Source organism: Macrobrachium rosenbergii, chromosome 8 (assembly GCF_040412425.1).
Source record: "Macrobrachium rosenbergii isolate ZJJX-2024 chromosome 8, ASM4041242v1, whole genome shotgun sequence".
Taxonomy (NCBI): Eukaryota; Metazoa; Arthropoda; class Malacostraca; order Decapoda; family Palaemonidae; genus Macrobrachium; species Macrobrachium rosenbergii.
In genome coordinates this window covers 34,126,773-34,148,979 of record NC_089748.1, presented here as the reverse complement: position 1 = coordinate 34,148,979, position 22,207 = coordinate 34,126,773, and the positions used below count along the sequence as shown (strand labels likewise).

General features: G+C 35.8%; 1 protein-coding gene across 2 annotated transcripts; it reads left to right on the top strand.

Moving 5' to 3' along the window:
- On the top strand, positions 1-14,710 carry CHMP2B (Charged multivesicular body protein 2b). 2 transcript variants are annotated; one of them, XM_067107409.1, is made up of 5 exons: positions 1-325; positions 6,723-6,929; positions 9,796-9,976; positions 12,039-12,145; positions 13,614-14,710. In XM_067107409.1, the coding sequence occupies exons 2-5, from the start codon at positions 6,723-6,725 to the stop codon at positions 13,722-13,724; spliced, it is 606 nt and encodes a 201-aa protein (XP_066963510.1). In that variant the 5' UTR covers positions 1-325; the 3' UTR covers positions 13,725-14,710. The 2 variants fall into 2 exon arrangements, with proteins under 2 accessions (XP_066963510.1, XP_066963509.1); XM_067107408.1 differs by having other exon boundaries at positions 10-325; positions 6,718-6,929.
- Positions 14,711-22,207: the final 7,497 nt, after the last annotated feature.

The window sequence follows — 22,207 nt, the reverse complement described above, 5'->3', positions numbered from 1 at the left end:
GGTTCCTTGCCGGAATATTAAAGTAACGCCACATAGCTCTGAATCTGCCGTAAATTTCACATTACCGAGTGAATAGAAATATACGAAATATGAATAGAAATACAGAACAGTAATATTTATAAGGATATTTTAAATTTATGAATCGGCCTCCGGCGATGTTTACATTTGACGACTTGCTGACTCACTGGTCGATGTTTTAATCCTGCCCGCTTCGCATCCGTCCGTCCAGGTCCCTGACAGGCAGTCAGACGAGGTCAATCGCGTCACCTGACCCGAAAATAAGCTCTGGTCAAGATGAATCCGTTCAAGAAACCTACTGTCAAAGGTGAGTTGTCCGTTTTTTGACGTGGGCGGCTCTTGAGGGGTTTAAAGTACTCCTAGGTGAGTGTTAGGCGTAGAGAAAGCAGGGCGGCCTACCTTAATGTTTACGATTGATCGTTGTCGTAACGTAGGTCTGTCAGGGGTTGCTACAGGACGAGGGGCCGTGCTGGCATAAGGCCAGCTCGATGATAAACATAAGCTAAGGTTGTTTGACCTAATACCCCCATACTGTCGTCGGCTAGGGTATTTTCCTCCATAGTTTGAAAGTAGGTTTAATGATTGGGCAATCCTATAGGCTGTAGGATTTATTTAGTTTAATGCCTGACGTATATTATTGAGGATAGTTCAGTGTACAGCCTTAAAACACAGGCTAGTTTAAGCAAATGTAATTTATCTTGAGAATGGTGTAGCCTAATAGCCCAGAGAAACTATCTCATGCAGAGCTCTTCCTTAGAATCACCCTTTTGTTTATGCTTATTATACTAACCGTCTTGAATTAACCATCTTGAATTACCCGTCTTCTTTTGGTAGAACTATATTGTAGCTCCGCGGCGCCGACTGCCTTCTAACTTAACATTTTCTACGGTTTTTTGGTTGCTAATTATGAATTTACCTTTAAATTTTGGCGCTCGAGTGTAATTAACCTGTAATTAACCCCTGGAGTCCATCCGACAAGGGGTTTCCATACGCGATCTTCACAACACAGAGCACGGTCACGTCTGTTTCGAACAGTTCACATCCTGTCCGGCAAGTGCAATAACTTGTTAACGTATGCCCCCGGCCAGTACTAAACACGGCGAAGGGACATTCCGTTTGGCCAACAACAAACAGATGCACCACCGGTATCAGAACCCCTAAAAGTGGTAAAAAAAAAAAGTTGAAAAGGTAAAAACAGGCATGGAGCTAATATATAGAATTACCATTTTTTTTAATGCTCATCCCCAAGGGGTTGTATTAAACGTGACACCCAGTTTTCCAAGTTAACTGGTATTTTTTGAGGTTAAGGGCCTGAGTAATAATATGCAATTTTACCCAAACTCCTAACTACCCTAACTCTGAAGGGTGAAGATATGGTTTCTCACTTGGTTTGCCCCACTGTTAGGTATAGGTTATTGTTAAAGGTTAGCTGATCATTTAGGCAAAGATTGGTATGAATATTAAATGTCAGAATCACATCAAGAAGTACCAGGAAGCCATAGCCTGTTTTACCAGTTTCATAATGAATGGGGTTGTCTGTAGCCACAAAATAGCTTGCTTCTTGACAGTGAATAGGCTTTGTTGTTTCTTATGTTTTGACGTGAAGGCATAAGCACGACTTCTCATACGTTTAGAAGCACAATTTGTAATGCATATTGCAAAAGAATGACTTGTGTAGCAAAACTGGAAGTATACATCTAGGCTAGAATCACAGACACATAGTAGATGAGGAAAAGAATATTCTAAAACAGCCTACATCATACACATATGCACGACTGTATAGTATTGTATCCTACTCTAAACAGAAAGACCTGTCAGTATGGGAGTGAAGGGGAGCAATAATTACACTTGGTGTCACAATAATATTAAAATAAATTGAACCTTAAATCTGTTAGGCGGTTACTCATTTCCAAATATTTTTGCATGGAATGAAATCATCTCAGATTCAAGGGGAACACTCATTTCATTGTGTTAGTGTTGCAAGAAAAACATCAGCTAGGCCATCTGGCTGTCATAAGGAAAATCTGGGATTGCAAGTGAACCAGCAACTTCCATTGTTTCTTATTAGTGCATTGTGAATTTTATTGAAAATTAGATGTTCATTCACTGCATGGGTGGTTTTGTTTACTGTATTAAGGTTCAAACAGAAAATAAAACCATTAGCTGTAAAAATAAAAAAAAAAAATAAAAAATGATAAAGTACTTCATGAAGTAAATATTTATTTGGTGGACCAAAAAATGTAATGAAATTGTAATACTTTACTGTAGTTTTATACAGACACCTCATAGAAAACCATTATTTAAAGACTCATATAAATGAAAAGCGGAATATGGTAAAATTCAAGAGAATGATGGTATATCTTTCTATAATGTTTGTTTAGAGATAAACTACTTTTTGTACATTATACTTACATCATTAGCCTAACCCAACCCTACCCATATACCTAACAGTTTTGGGATGACCACAGTGGACAACCAGGTTTTTCTGCTTGGGAAAAATGTTGTAGAAAACTTTGCCTTGTTGAAGGATGTTGCTGTACAGTATTACTTTGAAGGGATACATAACACCTTACCTAGGATGCAGCATCGTACCTGCCTAGGCAGCCCCACCCCTCCCCCACCTTAGCGAATGCTAAAACTTGTGGCAGTAGCATTTATATGGATCCCAGCATCACCTCCTGGTAGGGGGATTAGTGCCATCATTGCACTGCAGGCATTATTTAAGGGTCGGTGCAGCGTCCCTTCAGCCCCTAGCTGCAACCCCTTTCATTTCTCTTGCTGTACCTCCGGTCATATTCTGTTTCTTCATTCTTAATTTCCACCTGTTCTTAACAATTGTTACATAGTCCAACTTCTTGGCTTTCTTCCTTTTACACCTTTAAAACCTTTTTGCTCAGTTTCCCTTTCAGCAGTGAATGACCTTATAGTCCCGGCGTTTGGGTGAAATTGTTTATTCCGTTCTAATATATATTCCCAGCATAGCCTAACCGAACCCAGGGCTGCACATCTGACCAACCCCAACCCCTTTAATCCTCTCTTAAGTGTTACAGTTTTACATTTACAAGGGTACATCCTAAGACGCAGTTATAATTATTGGGAGCCAAATTGAACAGAGATGTACCCATAAAGCCCACAAAATAGTTCTTCCATTGTTCATAGGGAGGAACTCTACTTTTGACTTCCTTTTGTAGTCATCTAGTATTCTTGTTTTCTTAAAAATATCCCATAATTGTTTCATCATCTTTTTTATAGTGTTATAAGATGGAGTTGTGTCATGTGAATTTGTAGTCACTAGTGGGGTGCTACAGGGGAATGTAATGTCACCTGTGCTGTTTGCCTTTCTCGTGGATTTTATAATAAAAAAAAAAGTGGTTGGAGATGGAATAAAGGTATAAAATAATGATAGAAACTTGATCTGCTCAGAATATGCTTATGGTGCTGCTTTATGAAATATCACAAGATTTACAGAGCTTGCTGAATAACCTATATATTTAGGGAGGTGGGAATCATCAAAATAAAAAAAAATAATGAGAATAGACTATGAAGTGCACAGAAGGATGAAATAATGCTAGATATAGAAGGGTTAATGAGGATGAGTCTTTCAAATCTTAAGTAACAGTCATATCCAGTGCAAGCTGAATATAGGAAAAGAGGAAAATATTGGAAATGTTTGGTTGAATAAGATTTGGAAATCAGCCACAGTACTCTAGACAGAAATTGCTTGCAAAAGTATGCAAAATTAATGTAGTACAATTTATATTGCTATATATATATGGACTTGACAATGAAACTAATATCCAAAGGTGTTTTTTTTATTTGAGAATAAAACTTTAAGAACAATGTTAGGAGCCAGATTACTAGAAGGAAAATTATGGAAATTCTATATACAGTAGTTTCAGCTGGACTCCTGATGGCACAAGAAGAGTTTGAAAACTGAGACCTACTTGGGTGAGAATATGAGACAGGAGGATAGAGTCAAGTGGAGATGTTTGGAAATGAATGCACAGGAAAGTCAGGAGTGGCAGAATTTCTTATAAGCCCTTTGCGTCACATCACATTAGATCTGACGATGATGGCATCCGAATCACAAGACTGATGCAGCCTGCTGTAACTTACAGCAATCCTTCAAATGATTAGACTTTGCTTATCAGCTACATTTTTTATGTTTTGCCATGCAGCATTTTCAGTCATGATGCATTTTAAGAACAAATCTGTTAAACTGAGTGTAAATGAAATTTGAGGCTAAAAATTACTTAGAATTGCAGTTAAAAATGGGAATGCTCAATGTCTGTACGTAAGATAAGAGAAATACAGTGATAAGATAAAAGATAAGATGGTCTGTATGTTAGTAAAATGCATATGAGAATAATTTGTATGACTGACATAAAAAAAAATCCATTTAAATAGGTTTATTGGCATAGGCACAAACAAGTAAGATAATCAAGATAAGGTGCTTTATGATCAGAAAACTCAACATCCTGTCAACCATTCTTACGTATTACCATTCATTATTGCCAGGAAGACTGGCACAGTTTAATAGTAAATTGAGTGAAAGACCATTAGAGTAAGGTAAGAGTGACATCATGGCACCTCAGAACACTATAAATGTCGATGCTAATGAATGGCAAGCAGGAAATCCTCCTCCGATGTAAAATTGTAACGCAGGATTAGTGAAAAAGTGTTTATTAGAATGAAATTTATTTGAAAATTAAATAGTATTTCATTTATATATATAAAAAATAAAGCAGTCTGAAAGACAACTTTTTTATATATATATATATAAACTTCTAGGGTGTACAGTACATTAACTCTGATGGCAACACACAAGGAAAACAGGGAGATATGGCTAAAACAGTGACACACTGACAGCCTCCTAAATACTGCATACATTTCTACGAGTTTCCCCTAATTGTTTTTCTGTTACTGTCCAGATGGTGGGCTACACAACCACCAACCACAACTGTCATTGTGGGATGCACTAGCAATATAAAACTTTTACAGGGGAGCAACCAGTTCCTTCACTGATTGTATTAGTGTAGTACAGTAGTCTTATTGATAATAAAAGCCTTTATATAGTAATTTTGTATCTCAGCATTTAAAATCAAATGGATAACCCCAACTGGAATAAGGGATTTTCCCATAAACACAGCTACATGCACTTCCTCAACTGCCAGTACAACACAGTATCAAAAGACAAGAGATATTTTGTAGATTACTCAGTAAGAGGAAAAAATTTCTGCTCTATGTCTAGGATAAAAACATTGCAATTCACAGAACTTTATTATTAGAGACAGAAACAAGAATATGAAATAATGAATAAAAGCACTGTATGTCTTGGATTGACAAGAAAACTTCTATTATATAGTAATACAATACTAAAATTCAGTATGTACAGTATGAATAAAAAAAATACATCAAAGATCACCTAATTAATTACTCAATAGCTGAACATTAGAACTTCAAGAAGCAAAACTCATCAATTGCCTAATCAGTTAATTGTACAATATAGAAGTGTAATTTCACTCACATTTGGAAAAAAATAAAAAAATGTGCCGAAGTTTCTTTGGTGCAATCAAGTTTTCTGTAGAGCTTATAATCAAGGCCACCAAAAATAGATCTATCTTTTGGTGGTCTCGGTATAATGCTGTATGAGCCGCGGCCCTTGAAGCTATCCACGGCCCAGTGGTGGCCTGTCCTATATCGTTCCCAGACCCACAATTATGGCTAACTTTAACCTTAAATAAAATAAAAACTACTGAGGCTAGAGGGCTGCAATTTTGTATGTTTGATGATTGGAGGGTGGATGATCAACATACCAATTTGCATCCCTCTAGCCTCAGTAGTTTTCAAGATCTGGGGTGGACAGAGAAAGTGCAGGCAGACGGACAAAACTGGCACAAGACTTTTCTTTTATAAAAAACTAAAAACTAAGATCAAGTAAGTGGTCTGGGCCAGATATAGGTACAGTTACAAATAAAGATGAACTTGCTACAGCACATCATAACTAATTTATTTATCTTTTTTTATAAATGACCAGTCCAAATATATTTTTTTTTTATAAAAATATGCATGAAACAAGACAACTGTAGGTACAGGAAGCCATAAGAACAATAACCAGATTTCTGATTACCATAAGAAAGCTTGTAGTCGAGCACAGTAGTGTCATTACCTGGAATAAATAATAAAAACTCTGTACACAGCGAATCATACAATAAGTGTGTGGTGTTACAATGACTAATCAGCATTTTTTTCCCTCAAGTTCAGCCATGTACTGTATCTCAGTAACTACACTAATATATATGGAGATTAAGGTTAGCAGTTATTGCATTTCTCATCATAGGGGAGGTAACATAGTTTCAGTATCTGTACTACAATTTTAAAGTCATGTTACTAATACAGACTAAAAACATCATAGAATGTCTCAGAACACTATCAAGTGGAACACCAGATATGATGGTTGTAGGATATCTAAAAAATAACAACACACTAGTACTCTGAAGAAGATCGAGGTATAGGATCTCGAGTCTTTTGTGTTACTCAGTGGTAGGTACATTTGGTTTCATAAAACATTTCATTCCAGTTGTTGTAATTGTGTGTCATTTATATCATTATTACAAATATGCTATTCAGTTCATAGATTAGTGGTAGTTACTACATAATTGCAATGCATATTACACTCTATAATATTAAAACCCTTAGAACAGATGAAGGCCAACGAGAGAGTGTTGCGGAAAACAGGACGCGATGTAGAACGAGACAGGAGGGAGCTTGAAAGAGAAGAGAAACGTCTGGAACTTGAAATTAAAAGACTTGCCAAGTCACCCGCTAACAAGGATGCTGTCAAGATGTTGGCCAAGCAGCTGGTTCAGATAAGAAAGCAAAAGACCAGAACGTATGCAGCAAACAGTCGGGTAAGATTTAAAGGAAATCGGTCCCTTTTTGGTTATGCATCACATACAGTGGTGTTAATGGTATATTTAATGTTGTATACCAGTCCTGAAGATTAGATTTTATCTTTAATTTTATGTGAACATAAAGTGAATAAACCTGTTTTACCTATATTATTTTTCAAAATCAGGTTTGACCACATTGCTCATAAGTTTACTCATTTAAAGAAGTAAGGACTTGAAAACTCATTCTGTATTCTAAGCCAGTTATCTAGTTACTATTATTTCACTGTCAGTGTGTTTGATGTTATGATATTGTCAGGATATCCAGGCAAAGATAGGGTCATCTATAATTGGTTAAAAATTGAATGTTGACAGTGTAAGTGTCATGTAGGTGAACTGTGACTGTTTTAGTAGCTAGCAGGTTACACTTACATGGGTACCAATTTTTTTTATTTTTTGCATTCATGATTTTTGGGGAAGCACAAGGATTCTTTAATTTTATATTTATCATACTGTTTCTTTTTTATTTTAAAATTTAGTCAATTTTGGTTGTCAGCCTAATTTTAGAAAGTAAGTAACCAAATTTAGTGTAATATAATGCCCTGTGATTTTGTACATATGCCAGTGGTTTAACAGTGAAGACAACAGCGTCATTGATGTATTTTTGTAATTTTTGTATGGCTGCTATTTAGTGGGCCGAGTGTTCTTAGTGTTACTGCATAATACGTGCCTGGCTGGCCGTAGTTGGGAACTCTCAAGGCACCCTCTGGTTACGTCCACAATCCCTGTGTGAATTAAGAGGAAGTGATTGTGAGAGAGATGATTTGTAGTGAATGTTGATTTGTAGTGAATGTACCACTAATTCAGATGTAACCTAAGTGTAAGTTGTTGTGGATGATTGATCTCTCTTGGCCTCAGAATTGTAGACAGTGATTTACTCAGAGTTCACCCTCCATGCTTGTTCCCTCATGTTAGGAGTAACTTTGTGTTGCTGTAAGTTTCCAGATAACTCGGGATACATAGAGCTCAAAGGGACTCTTTTAATGTCAACAGTTACTAAGGTAAGCACTGCAGTCATCTGCAGATATGCACTAACCTAAGCTTCTGAATATAGACAATCTCAGCAGATTGAAGAGTATCCAGGGCATTCTGTGTAGGTGGGACCACAGTTACGAGTGAAGAAATCATGGTTTACCCAACATGTGTAGATAAGACAGGCCCAAGGGTTGTTTAGTTCTGTGGTTTGATATTATCAAGATGGACTGAGACACCAGAAATATCTTGGCACTGCATGGGTACAAAAGCTAATGAACTTTCCAGAGGCAAGACTGACTATCATGGAAGTAACCAAGCTGTTCTTGTTGTCAAGTACAAACCAGGAAGGTTCCAGTGCTTAGACCTGGTGGCTCAGGTTACTGACTTCCCTGAGTTGTAACCCACAAGGAACAAGTTGCTGAAATAGCCCCACCTACACAGGTTCCATCACAGGTTTGACTCCCTCCAAGTTCAGTTTTGGAGATTATTCAGAATACCTGTTTGGTGTATGGAATGGAATGCTTCTGTACTTGAAGCCTCTGTTCCTTTAATAGTAGACATAATATTCCTTGGATCCTAAGCATTGTTCTTATTGGCCATTAAAGGATGTATGTCAGACCTGTCTCAAATAATGCCAAGTCAAGGAATAGATGTGGACGATGCAGGAACTTGCTTAATCTGATATGCATTTTAACCATTTTGACCTAAGTTTGACAGTCAGTCCTCGGGTGGGACTTTGCTCTAGTATTGAGAAGTTTAACCAAGCCTCTTTTAGAATTCTGTGGCCAAGCTTCTCTCTGGGATATACCAGTCAAGATTGTGTTCCCACTAAGCTTGTTGGACATTTTACCAATACACTTTGGCATCATGAAGTGATTTTCTGCTAGACTTTTAACATCAGAGAACTTAGAGGTTTCTAAGCATGGTCATTAACAAGCCCTGTTTTTGAGGAACACTGTGACCTTGCTCAGGCATAGTGAGGAGTATCCAGAGAAGATTTACCACAGCTCCAAATTGAAGTTCATGCAATCTTTACTTTTGGGCCTTCAAGCATATTATTGAGTTATGAGCCACCCTCGGGGAGAGTAAGTGACATCACTCCATTTTTACAGTTCTATCTGAAAGACAGTGTTTTCCTTTGGTCCCTATAGTTTCAGCAGGAGGTGATGTTCAGAAGTATAGGATGGGAAGGGATACTACTACTACTACTACTACTACTATCTTGGCACCCTTTAAGAGCTTAGGAAGCAAATCAGCAAACTGTTGGAGAGTTCTCAGGCTTGTGGATCCTATCCCTCTGCTAAGTACAAACCACTGCTTTACCCGCCATCCTTCTGGAGGCCCTTATTGGAATGCCCCAACTCTGACTGAATTCCTTCAGTGACCTCTTAAAGTGAGACTGCTACCTAGATCATAAAATTGCACAGTCTGAGGGAGCTTCCTCTCATCATCCATCATGAATAGTGATTCAATCATTGTATGATTAATGGAATGTAATAAACAAGCAATGTTTTTTAAAAACATTTTTATACAAACCCATTACTATGTCCCCTCCTCACATCCCTGTACTCGTGCAGTCCCCAGTATAGCACAGTGGAATGAGTAGAGATGCAATGGCTGTATGGAGCAGGTGTGTTGCTTTCAGGATAAAAATGCAACTGGGATTAGTTACATAGAAAGGGCAATGTATGATTGATGGGTTTGCATGATCAACATTTTTTTATCTAAAAAATTACTGTGTTATGTTGGACCACATGTTATTTTTGTAGTCCTGTTGTATTTTAATAATAGCTGATGATCATATAGTGATATTTGTAAGAATTCACTATTTCCCCTCAATGTTTCCCTACAGATTTCATCTGTGTCTGCCCAGCAAAAGGCAATGCATGCTAATGTAAAACTAGCAGATGCTATGGGCACCACTACAAAAACTATGGCCAATATGAATAAAATACTGAAGCCAGAAGATGTAGCTAAAAATATGAGAGATTTTGAGATAGCTTCTGCTAAACTTGGCATGACTGAGGAAGTTGGTAAGTATTGCACTCTTGTGTTTGAAGTTAGTTATTAGCAAGATAGGTAGGCTGTAGGTATGGAGAAGAGGTGTTCAGAAATCAGTGTGAGCAAAACCAAGATTATAGTGGCGTAAAGGAGAAGGTTTTGTTTGAGAAGAAGCCATGTAGTTGCTGTGGGCGAGGTTTATTGGTTAATTGAATACAGCAAATGCTGTTAGAGCAGATATTAAGGATTAGAATTGAAAAAGGAAATACAGTAATGTACTGTGGTGAAGAAATGAGGAGAATTATATGATTCTGAAGGTCAGACTTTGGTAGAGTTAAAGAAAAAAACATTCAAATTTGCTGCTTGTATGGCTTGAGTTTAAGGTTACATAAAAAAAATTGGTTTTCCTACTTTGGGTGAAATTGAAGACAGACTGTGGTGCTACTAATTCAAATTCAGATTCAGAACTTTATTCATATGAACATAACTAGTATAAGTGTACAAAAATATAAAAATATAAGTATTGGTAAAATAATTTATTCCTTTGTCCTTACAACAAGATAAAATCAGCCAACGCAAATAGTCTAAAATTTCTTCCAGCAGTACAGAATTTAAGATACATGAGCTAAAATTTTCTGTACAGTCAGTAAATTTTTTATTACTAATATTTTCTGTTCCTCTCCTGAGATCATTGGTTTGTGTAATTTCTTTTTAAAATAATTTTTGCATATATTCAAAAGGTTGTTATTATTTACATTTAGAGCATTTGACATAAAAGAAAGGTTTCTATGCATTATAGATTCTCTGTAATAAAAATTTTTCAAATGAAATTATATTAATGCTGACAGATAAATATACCTACTTGAAGAAAAATCTATGCATTATATGTAAAATTTAGAAGGATGGTGTCAAAGTTAAAATTAATGCTAGTGGGGATTGTAAATTCTTTTCTCACCTTGGAAAAGTACAATATATTTAATTTCCAGTGATGTACGTCACTGCTGTTTATATTAATTTCATTGTAAATTTCTAAGAAAAAAATAGTAACAAAGTTATTAAAAATAATTTTTATATCAGTTTGTGCTGGAGGAGTTTGCATTATGGTATTGGAGTCCTCAGAATCTTGAAGGGCTAATTTATTTTTCTAGTTTTCACCTTATTGAGAAACACATCCTTAGTCCAGCCTGCAAACCTTGTTTATTCAAATCCATATCTTCAAAGGGACTAAATTGTTTTGCATGCTTCTTGTGTTGCTTTGCATTATACAGATTAAATTCTTTGCGTTTATATTCAGTAAGATTTGCAGGGGCTTCACATTTGGTTAATCTGAAGGCCAAGTGCCTGAAAGCATTGAATTTGCCTAAAGTTTTGCCTCAGTCTAGTTCACCAATTATAAACAAGTTTTGCAGTTGTGCTCACACAAGGATTTTTCATGAGTGATGTGTTTATCTTTACCAGCTATCAAGAAAATTTAAAAATGCAAACTAATTCATATGCAAATCCATTAATCATATACATAACCAAATACATCCTCCAAATGCTCCCAGGTTCATGTCTTTCAGTCAGAAAGTAAAGAAGGAAGTCTAAGTTTGCACTCTCTGAATCCTTGGGTAAGTTCCAAAAAGCTGAGTATGAGGCAGTGAGATTCGAGGAGCTTGAAGGAGGGACCTCATATGGTTAATGGGTTTTAGAAAATGTGTCTTTCTGTGGCTGCTCTCCCACATCATCAGCAAAGTTGGAGAGTAGGTTTAAAATATTGGGTTGTGTGTTAAAAAACACCTATATGCAAAAGATTTTAGTAATCTGTATGTGTCAGCAAGTACCTATCATTTTAAATTCAAGCAACAGTAAGTTAATTTAATAGGTAATTGAAGAAATATATATGCAGGAAGCTTGTCACACCCTGCGCTGTCTTTATCTCAATTAATATCTTCTTAAGCTGATTTTTTTTATAATACAGTACACTGTAAAACAGTTGTGGCTGGCCATTTAAGGCATAGGCATATGTATAATTGTAAGTGTTGGGATATTAAAATTTAACATATGTTTAAGAATGCTGTTTTGATATGTGCTAACAGCTTTTATGTTTTACAGTGAATGACACATTGGATGAAATATTTGATGAAAGTGGAGATGAAGAGGAAGGAGATGCCATTGTAAACCAGGTTCTTGATGAAATTGGAATTGAGATTGGGGCAAAGGTAAGCAATTCTGTATTTTTTTTTTAACATCAGGTACCTTGTAAAAAGCATACTTCGCATGGACGCATGGAGAGAGTATGCCGTATTATATATTTTCCTAATTGAAATTGTAGTAATATTTGTCATCGACAGAATTAAGCCATATATATGAAAACTCTCATTTCACCAGTGCTCATTTTCTATGAAGACACCAAAGGTGAATCCAGTAAAATATTTAGAAAAGAACATTTCATTTGACATCATTTGTTAAAATGTTAATGAATAGTATTTGTGCCATCTGAAATTTTTGGGATAAAAGAAAGTAATCACTTGACCAGAAGACTTGTTACAGTACATAGTATATACTTTTTCCTACATAATTTGCATTCATTTTAGAGAAGAAGAAAATCTGTTTATTCCACTATGCCCATGTGTGAAAATGAAATAGAAATAAAACATTAGAAAAAAAATCAATAAAATTAGAATACAAACCTAAGAAGTAAAAAAGAGGTTGGGGTATTATTAGAGATGTTCAGGGCATTTGATCAGAAGAGTTGGGACTGATTTTGCAAGAGAAATGAAAGTGTGCCAATCTGTGAGAAGGTCCAGAAGTTCACAGAGACAGATCGTACATTGGGAGTTTAACTAGTGGGAATTCAGGCAAAAAATACACTTGAAAAATGAAGTGTCTTCAAGTATTTAAAGGGAAGACCTGAGTTAACACATGAGTGATGGTGATCATGAGCACAAATATAAAAATAAATATAAAAATTTTTAAGTAATAAAAGTTCTGAAATAAAATATCTGTAGAATTAAATTTGCTTGATTGTATGTTCATGCAGAGATACTTGCTACCTAGACTGGAGGACCATAGTACAGTCTCTATACCATATCCCAAGTTTTAGGATATTCAATTCCCACCATGTGAAGTGACTAAATACAAACTCTTGAGTTAACATGCTACAAAAAGAGGCACAGGCACTTTAAAAAATATAGATGATCAAGCTTAAATGGAGGAAATACATTGATACCCCATGTACCTGAAAACAAGAAGCATAAATATTGTAATGTTGCACATTAAAGTAGTTGATTAGATATTGGATACATTTTTCATTTCGTTGCTGCTCATCATAAAACACTTGCAAACTGTAGTCAAACAAGTTTATGCCACTGAGTCCTTTTTCCTTACAGGTTTTCCTTCACAGCCCATATTAGTAAACAGTAAAAATCTTAAGAAAATCTGTGCTTTGTGTATTGAAAACGATGTAAACTGCATTTTTATTGAGTTTTCACTTAAATTTTGATTATTCTGCCGTTTTGGAGCCATTTTCCTCCATCAGATCTGGAACTTTCTTTTTTTGATGAATATGAAACTTTGGATCATTTATATTAAAACTGATTTGTTGGAACTTTCTTTGAGGTAAACTTTCATTTATCTAAAACTGATTTTATTTTCATGTATTTGGCTATTTTCCAGGTGGCTTTCCAGGTGGCTGGGGCTCCCTCCGCAAGAACAGACGCTCTGGGAGAAACAAGTAGTCGTAGAGTTTTGACAGACGAGGAGTTAGAAGACTCTCTTGCCAAACTCAGAGCAACCTAGGGAACATGTCACTGTTCACTGGTAACTTGAAGCTTTTGTAAATTTATTGTATGTGTAAACAAAGCAGAAATTTATTATATATATATCAAGCAGTCTGTGCTTTCAAACTGTTATGTATTTCTAGAAGAGGGCTACCAGTCTTATCTAGCATTTACAAAGTATATAATTATTAACCCACTTGATATGAGTAAACATTTTTGATCAGGAATTAGTTTTGCATTGATGATTTAAAGATGAAAATACAGTATTGAATGAATGAAATATTGACATTTCCTTGTCAATTATGGTTTCCTTATGGCTCTTCATTATTTTCTGTGTTAAATATGTTAAGGTATACTGATGTTACACAAGAAGGGACATTATGATACTGTATTAATATTTTGAGAGGTTTCTCACATTACAAATGGCAGTATAATTTAAGCTTTAATATAGAGTATTTTGACATTCTTTCACAATGTTAGTTGACTTGGTTTGAAGTACTGGTACCCAGGTAAAATTTAAAAGGGCCCTGTTCTAAGTCAACAAAAAATTATTGTGTTAAAAATAAGATAGTTTTGTTTGAGAGAACAAGATTTTACCCAAGAAATAAATTTCTACACTTCACAGTTCAAGAATTTTATTGTAAAATGCTGTGTTCCTGTAAACTTTTGAATGCTGATTCAGAAGCAAGAGTTAAATACATGTGATAGCTAGATGCAGCAAATGCATGTAGCACTTAAGTGCTAATGTAGTGAATTTCAAATTACCAGTATAACTAATGCCTTTACCATACTTCTGTAGATAACTTGCTTACTGAATCATTTAATAATTCTCCCTGTATGACTGTGGAACAGTTTACAAGGCAAAGTCCAGTTCTGCACCAATGCTACTCGATGATAATTGTCTGACGATGAAAAGTAAATGGCTTACATATGTACCTTCTGTGCTAGTTCTCATGTGGTTTGTGAAGTTTTTTATATTAATCATGTAATAAACCATAAAAAATAGTCTTGTTTTCCCTAACCATGGCATTGTCATTCTTTCAAATCTGGCAAAATTTATATATACTGTACTGTATCAGAAGCGAAGTCTTTCTGTCATTTTATAAGAACATACAGTATTCACTTTAAACATTTCTTTTTTCCTTTTACTTAAATTGATGTAAACAGTATTAAAATGTTTTAAACATCAATTACACACCTGTTTTGGTACAGTCTGCATAGTTTTGTAACAATTACAGTACTTCATGAATTAAATTTTCAAATTACTTTTTTTATTCACAGTTACTTTCCAACTCACTGTAGACTGGGGAAAAGTTGATTTTATTAGTAACAGCCTATAGAATTTCCCAGACTTAATGTAATGACAGCCAGTACCAAAAGCCCTTTGAATAGGTAGGGGGATCCCATGGATACTAGTGAAAGTAAAACTACCATGGCCAAGGTTCAGTGAAAGTGAGCATGGAAAACACTGTAACAAGGTAGGAAAGCGTAGGGAAGTGGTAGAGAAGCTGGCAGGAAGAAACGTGAACATGAGACTACAGGAGGTTTGGTATAAAGGAACAAGAAAGGGTGCAATTGGCAGTGACAAAGAAATACAAATTTTGGTGAAGTGAATGCCAGAAAGAGTTGGCATATCAATCAAACATGACACGACAAACTAGATAGAAGTGGAATGAATAACAAAAAAGGTTAATACTAGATATAAACGACCCCTGTAAAGAAAAGCATGTAACATTTACATACACGCCTAAAACACAGGCCAAAAGATGTCACAATTTCGTAGAAAGGTTACCAAATGAAAGGGGAGCAACAATTGTCAGTATACAAGTAGGAGGAGAACTGGATGTTGAAGCAGAGCTGGTGGTGAGGCTGTGAGGACAAGGATCAAGAGAGAGGAGGAGTAATGTTTTCCTGCATCAGTCAATGACAAAAGATGCTGGACGCAGTAACTTGGAAACAACAGAGGAAGAGTTAATGTGTGAGAGCAAAGAAATATTGTACAAGTACTGTTTTATCAAACAAGGAATGATTAACAAATCACAGTCTACAAAATTAGTTGATAATCAAGGAAAGAAAGACACTGATGAGAGAGTAAGCCCAAAGAATAAAACCAAGGCAACTGAGAATTATAGGAGTCAAGGAGGAGCATAATGGAAAAATGCAGTATAAGCAAATATTGAATAAAAAAAAATTGGAATGTGGACACTACAGAAAGAATCCATACTAAAGCAGCAGAAGTGTGATGTATCATCTAGGCTAATAAATATAATGCTGTGGTGGAATAAAGATGTAAATACAAAAGCTTGATGAAATAAATAATAATGATAGGGATGTACATAAGAAGGGAGAGCAAAGCATGGCAGGTGGGACGGGCAAATGCAGAAATTTGAGAAGAATGAAAAAACCTTTGGATTTAAATAACAAAATAAAGACAATACAGTATTAAAAAGTTGGGAAGATAAAAGCATTTATCTGAAAACCTAGTGAACAGTGATGAATATGAATTGAAAGATGTTGACATGATAAAGGGACCAATTGGGAACAATGTATGAAGAAAACGGGGAATGGAAATGCTTCAGGACCATCAAAAATAACTAGCAATTGTTGTAAGCATCTGAAGAACTAGTCATTAAGGAACTGCCCAGAATACTGTACTGTACAGCCATACTCATGTGTGATGCTACATGACTGCCAAGGATTCCACTCAAAATTCAGACTGGCAACTATAATGCTGCATATTTATCTCATATTTGAATTCAAAAACATATTTTTAAAGCTATCATATAAACCACCTCTAAGAAAATATTTCATATAGCCAAATATCAGAAACGGAGACAAAACATTTCCAAAACTTTCATTCACCCAACAGCGATGCATACAAAAAAAAAAGTCTTCATCAAACCTAGGTTCAAATGTAAAAATAATAAATATCAAAAGATTTTTCATAACATTTGATATTGCTTGCATTGAAACTGTAAAATTTTGAATACTGTAGTCCTATTTGATTATTTTTAAAATGAAAATATACAAAAGTACTGTATTATTTTAGCTAAAATGCATCCACTGATATCAACAGGTGGGCGGGGCCTGTGTGAAACAACCATTTGAATGGTGGTAACAAGAACCAGCTGGAAAATAGGTCTACAATGTGCAAAGACAATGAAACGATCTTGAAAATAGTCATTCTAACTTTTTGTCAATGGAATATTTGGATTTTCATAAATAATAACATGACTTCAGTTATGTTTCTTAACCAATTCAAAAATAATGGTTCCCTAGCAAATATTTGCCTCTGCAATTATACTTCTGTTAAGCCTAAGATTTTGTTTTCTTTACTTGCTAAAAATAGTTTGAACACAGCCTAAAACTTTGAAATTCAAAGAAAATTTTTTTAATTCATATTCCCATTTGGAAAATATTATGACTTGAGCTTATTAGGTCTACAGTTATGTGAGTAGAGGTAGCTACTATGACCACTCAGAGTAGTACTTTAAGAATGCTGGCTTGCCGTCACTCCTAACCTTATCACAATGTGCTTTGAGCTAAGCAATGTATAAAAACAAAATCAGTTCATGACACAGATTACAAATTACAGTATACCAATGCATTAGAGAGCATATTACACCCATACACAAAATAATGTTAACGGTGAATTCACAAATTTATCAACATACATGAAACACTTTGACAGTACAGTACTGGAGAAAGGTGTCAAACTTTCTAAATCAACAACCGTCAGTTTGGTTTATGCTTGGAACTTTACTAGAATCTGTGTATGCAATTTGGCAACTACTGTAGAGCTGAGGTTCCATGCAAAAAAAAAAAAAAAGTAGATCTTACTTGTATTGTAAGACTACTACAGGTATTCCCTCTACCTCTGGATTTTCTAATATTTTTATACATGCAGTCTACAGAAAGCATTGAATCCAAAATGGAAATGAATGAAAGCATTCTCTTCAACAGCAATTCGAGCTTACTGTACAAAGGTCAGCACTAAACTTACTTCTTCATGGCAAAGTAGCTTAGCCCTGTCCTCAGTCTTCCTACCATTGTGAAGTGGAATTCCAGCTACAAACAAAAATATCTGAATTAATTTCTGTGGCGGTATTCACACCCACAAACAACACAACACGCAACACTCACCCTGATCTTGGTTGCTGGAGATGGATAAGGTCCAAATCACAGCACACACCCACGAAACAAAAAACTTAAACCAACCCTCCACCAACAACGAACCAACAAAAAAAAGAAGAGACACATGAACCATTAATGTGGTCCCAAAAAACAGACGAACTCCCGTTCACTTTCAAATTGGACCTCAACTGCTACTTCCCCAAAACCGAAAAACTCCCGACAGACCGACAGACAGACAGACAGCGCCGAACTCCAAAAAACTCCAACAACCGAACAAACTCTCACTCTCTCTCTCTCTCTCTCTCTCTCTCTCTCTCTCTATCTCTCTCTCTCTCTCTCTCTCACAAAACATTGGGAAATGCTAAATAAAAACAAATTTCTTCATCCCTCATAATTTCAAATTCCAGTTGTCAATGAAAATCATATTCAAATCTTTTAAAAAATTAATAAATTGAGATATTACTCTGGCCCTTACAATAAATAAACCTCATGAATGTAAACAGTAGATTGTATACACTATGTCTGCAGATTATGTGAAGTCATTTCTTTGCTGAAAGTTTGATTAGCATTAAGGAGAAGGCACTAGAAAGACTCATCGAGCAAATGATGGCACAAAATCATAAAAAAATCGGTAGTAAAGACAGGGTTATGTATATAAAAAGATTTTAACAATTATTTCCATCTGTCAATGCACTGAAGGGATCTACAAAGGTAAGCAGAAAAGGTGGGCGCTAGCAACTGCTATACTGTTTGAAGATAACTTAGTGTTGAAAACTTAGGAAACCTTATAAATATTTACAAGATGGAGTGGAATGCAGAGGAGACTGAAAATCTATGTAGAGTCAAATAAAATGGGAAAAGGTTCATTTTGGGTTAGAGGGGAAGTCTTTGGAGGAGAAAACAACTTTATATCTTGGCAACATCTGGATTGTGAAGCTTATATTGAGAGGGCAGTAAAAAAAAAAAAACAGACTGAAGAAAAACAAAGGAAAAATCTATTTCTGGAGAGGGGCCCGTGTCACCCGGTGAAATAGTCCATTCAGCACTTATTTCTAGGTAATTCCGTTAGATACCAGAAAGCTAAATGAAATGCTGGAGTTACTACCCCAGAGCGAGCTCCACTAGATGGAGTCGTTATGGAAAAGGGTGAACTACAAAACACGAACCTTATCCTATAGAGATTCCCAATGTCAAAAGTCCCAACGAGAGGTGCCGATACAAGCCCATGCACTACTCATGCTGGACTGTATATCACTAACATTCCATGTTAGCACCCACCTCACTAGAATGAAGTTTATCAAGGGAGGGAGAGAATGAAAAACAGGGTGGGTCACGGTGACATGGGCCTCTCCAGAAATAGATTTTTCCTTTGTCAAAATCCTTTTTCTGGATCGGGGTCAGTGAAATAATAACAGAGAAATAAACATCATTCTTATGCTATTAAAGACTTAAATAGAAACGTTGAAATCTAAGAGAATTCTACCCTGAACATTAGTAAGGTCCTCTAAGTTCATGTAATGAAAATAATGTAAGTGGTCATTGACACTTGGTAAATCAAAGAATCCTAATAAATCTATAAATCAAAACTATTACAACTCAAGCATCAAGCCTGGACTTCTATGTGTCTGCTCATATCATTACTTACAAAGAGTATTTCAGTACCATATATCAATCTGGTGATACTGTACTGTCAAATCACACATTCAGACCTTCACATAGTTTGCCTTTAATTAGACCAAGGTCAAGTTAAAGAAGATAGATAGCTAAAGAAAAAAGAAAGCATGATAGAAATGGATCAAAATTGCAGGCTGTGTTTGTGAAAAAAACAATGCCCTCACCACTAGCAAATTCCTATTTGACCATTGACCTTTATGTATCACCTAGTGGAGTTTCCATGGGTGATCGATATGATGTCTAAAATATGAAAAATGGATAGAGATCTCAAAGATTACGATAATTAAGCATACGTTAAATGACCAAAAACTTGGGATGAATCATCGGATTTCTCAGCAAATCCTTCTACATATGAGTGACATTATCTTCCGCTTTTCTTCCAGTGCTGTATTTGTGAGTACTACTCTATGCAGCTGAGTCGTGGGCACTTACAAATAAAACAGGGGAGGTTCTGAAGAGGTATCATTATAAAACATAAGGAGTACACTGGGAGGCTCATAAAAATCAAGAAGTTACAGAAACATGTGATGCTTTAAAGCTAGAAAATAGACTAGGATTCCAAACACTGAGATGATTTGAACATGTAATGAGAAGGGATGAGAATCAGTTTGTCAGAAAAGTTGTAGTTATGGCAGGAACCAGACAGAAAGCAGTAGAAAAGGCACAGACAACATGAAGGGGTACACATAAGGACATAAACCATTTGTGATTTTCAACAGAAATTGAATCAGAGAGAAGTCATTTCATGTCAAAGCCAAATCTACCACAAAAACATTAACAGTGATGATAAGAGGTGGGGAAGTAAGGCCACAAAATTAATGTAAATACAAGCAGAAAGTAGACAAAATGTGGACAAAAATGGAGAGACCTAATACTAAATCTAATCTCTTAATTATGACAATCATTACTTTATTAGTTTTTGCTTTTATGAATTCATGAACCTATACTGAAACTATAACTGACAGCAAAGATACAAAATATTAATATTCTTTGTTTCATTAATACAATACCTTTTAATGTATGTATGTTATATGCTAGGAAAAGTGATGTTACCAAGAGTGTAGAAGTTTATTTACTGGTATTAAATGAATGAATTTTCAAAATGTTCTTGGAGAATTCTCACCTGTGGTGAAGGTCCCTAACTCATTTTATGTGACTTTGATGCATCTGACTGAGCAAAAGCAATCTTTAGCCTTCTCACCAGTTATGGGCTTTAACCCAGAAGTGATGAAGTCCCCAGTCCCTAGGAGAAATCTTGATAACCCAGCCCCAGCCATAATAATTTTTACAAAACTTTCACCAAGACTTCTGCAATACAGCTAAGTAAGTATGTCTACAATCAATGATCAGTAGTGTTATAAACCTATTTATAAATACAGGAGGCCTATATGCATTGTAAATGATAAAGATACATGTCCAAAATGAGGAAATATAAAACAAAACTTTTTCTTTGATACATTCAGTGTCTGGTCCTTTTTAAATTATTTATTAGTTTAAACATTCCACTGTTCCTGTTTTCTGTACGAGATACATTAGTGTATCTTAAGCTCATATTGCACCAGCCACTAAACATAACAGTATGTAAGAGGTACCTTGTAGTAATACATACTGTTTATGCTCTGACAGAAGAAATCACAAAATTCTCAGTGGGCAAAATTTTTAATGCCACAAAATTTTCCAATTATAAATAGCTAGTTAGTTCCTAATTAACAACTCACTTAAACAACCTCAATTTACAACTTCAGGGAAGAGCTCAGCTCATACAAGAGATGACATCATCCTCTGAAAAAAAAAAAAAAACAGTGTGAGCTGGTAATAAGTGGCAAACCACAAATAAGCAGTGCTTTCTCACCAAGCTGAGTGCATATATACACCTAAGTTGGCACTGCTGAAGAGCACAAGCTGGTTACCTACTTTCATGGGCAAGACCCTGATGTGTGCAGAAGGTAGGGGGAGGGAACCAAAAGATTTGGTGGTACAGAGGGTGGAGTACTCTTCTTCAAAGAAACCAGTGGTTATCTTTTATCCTTCATCTGTTGATGCCAAACCTCTCCACTGTGAAGGATACCAGCCAGCAAGTTACTAGCACCAATGCAGAACAACAAAACTGGTTACACTAACACCAAGGATGCAAAGTGGCCAAACACCTACTTACATTCTTCACACCTTTCATTCTCCATGCTTCTTGTTCAAGCCCATATCACGCAAAATCCACTGACACCATACACACAATAAAAAAGATGAAAGAAGTTTCAAACTGATGGTTGCTCAGAGCACAGCAAGATGTCCTTGCTGCAGCCAAAGAAAAAGGTTTGATGATGGTCAGTGAGTTGTCACTCACCCACCTACCACCAGTTAACCACTTTGTTACCAAGTTTCAATGATCAGTCCCAGCACATGCAGGTGATGGTCTGTATTCCTGTAGGAACAAATACAAATTACAGTATACATGGTACTTTAAAAATCTGGTATTTGTTCCTACAAGAATACAAATCATCACCTTTTATATAGGATACTTACTCCTTAGGTGGGAGGATAAGCCCCCAACTGATTAATGAGTTGAATCTGCACCCAGAAATGCTACGCTCCTGGTAAGCAAGGGACCAACATCTCAAACTTCCTACACAATTCTGCATAGGGATGCAAGACTGATAAGGAGAGCATAGTACTACCCTAAAGATAGGGTAGCACAAG

Excerpts from the sequence above, each read along its gene's own strand:
- CHMP2B (XM_067107408.1), top strand. The coding sequence starts at position 295 with ATGAATCCGTTCAAGAAACCTACTGTCAAAG. Across the intron at positions 326-6,717 it reads CAAGAAACCTACTGTCAAAG|AACAGATGAAGGCCAACGAG; the intron begins GTGAGTTGTCCG and ends TAAAACCCTTAG. Across the intron at positions 6,930-9,795 it reads CGTATGCAGCAAACAGTCGG|ATTTCATCTGTGTCTGCCCA; the intron begins GTAAGATTTAAA and ends GTTTCCCTACAG.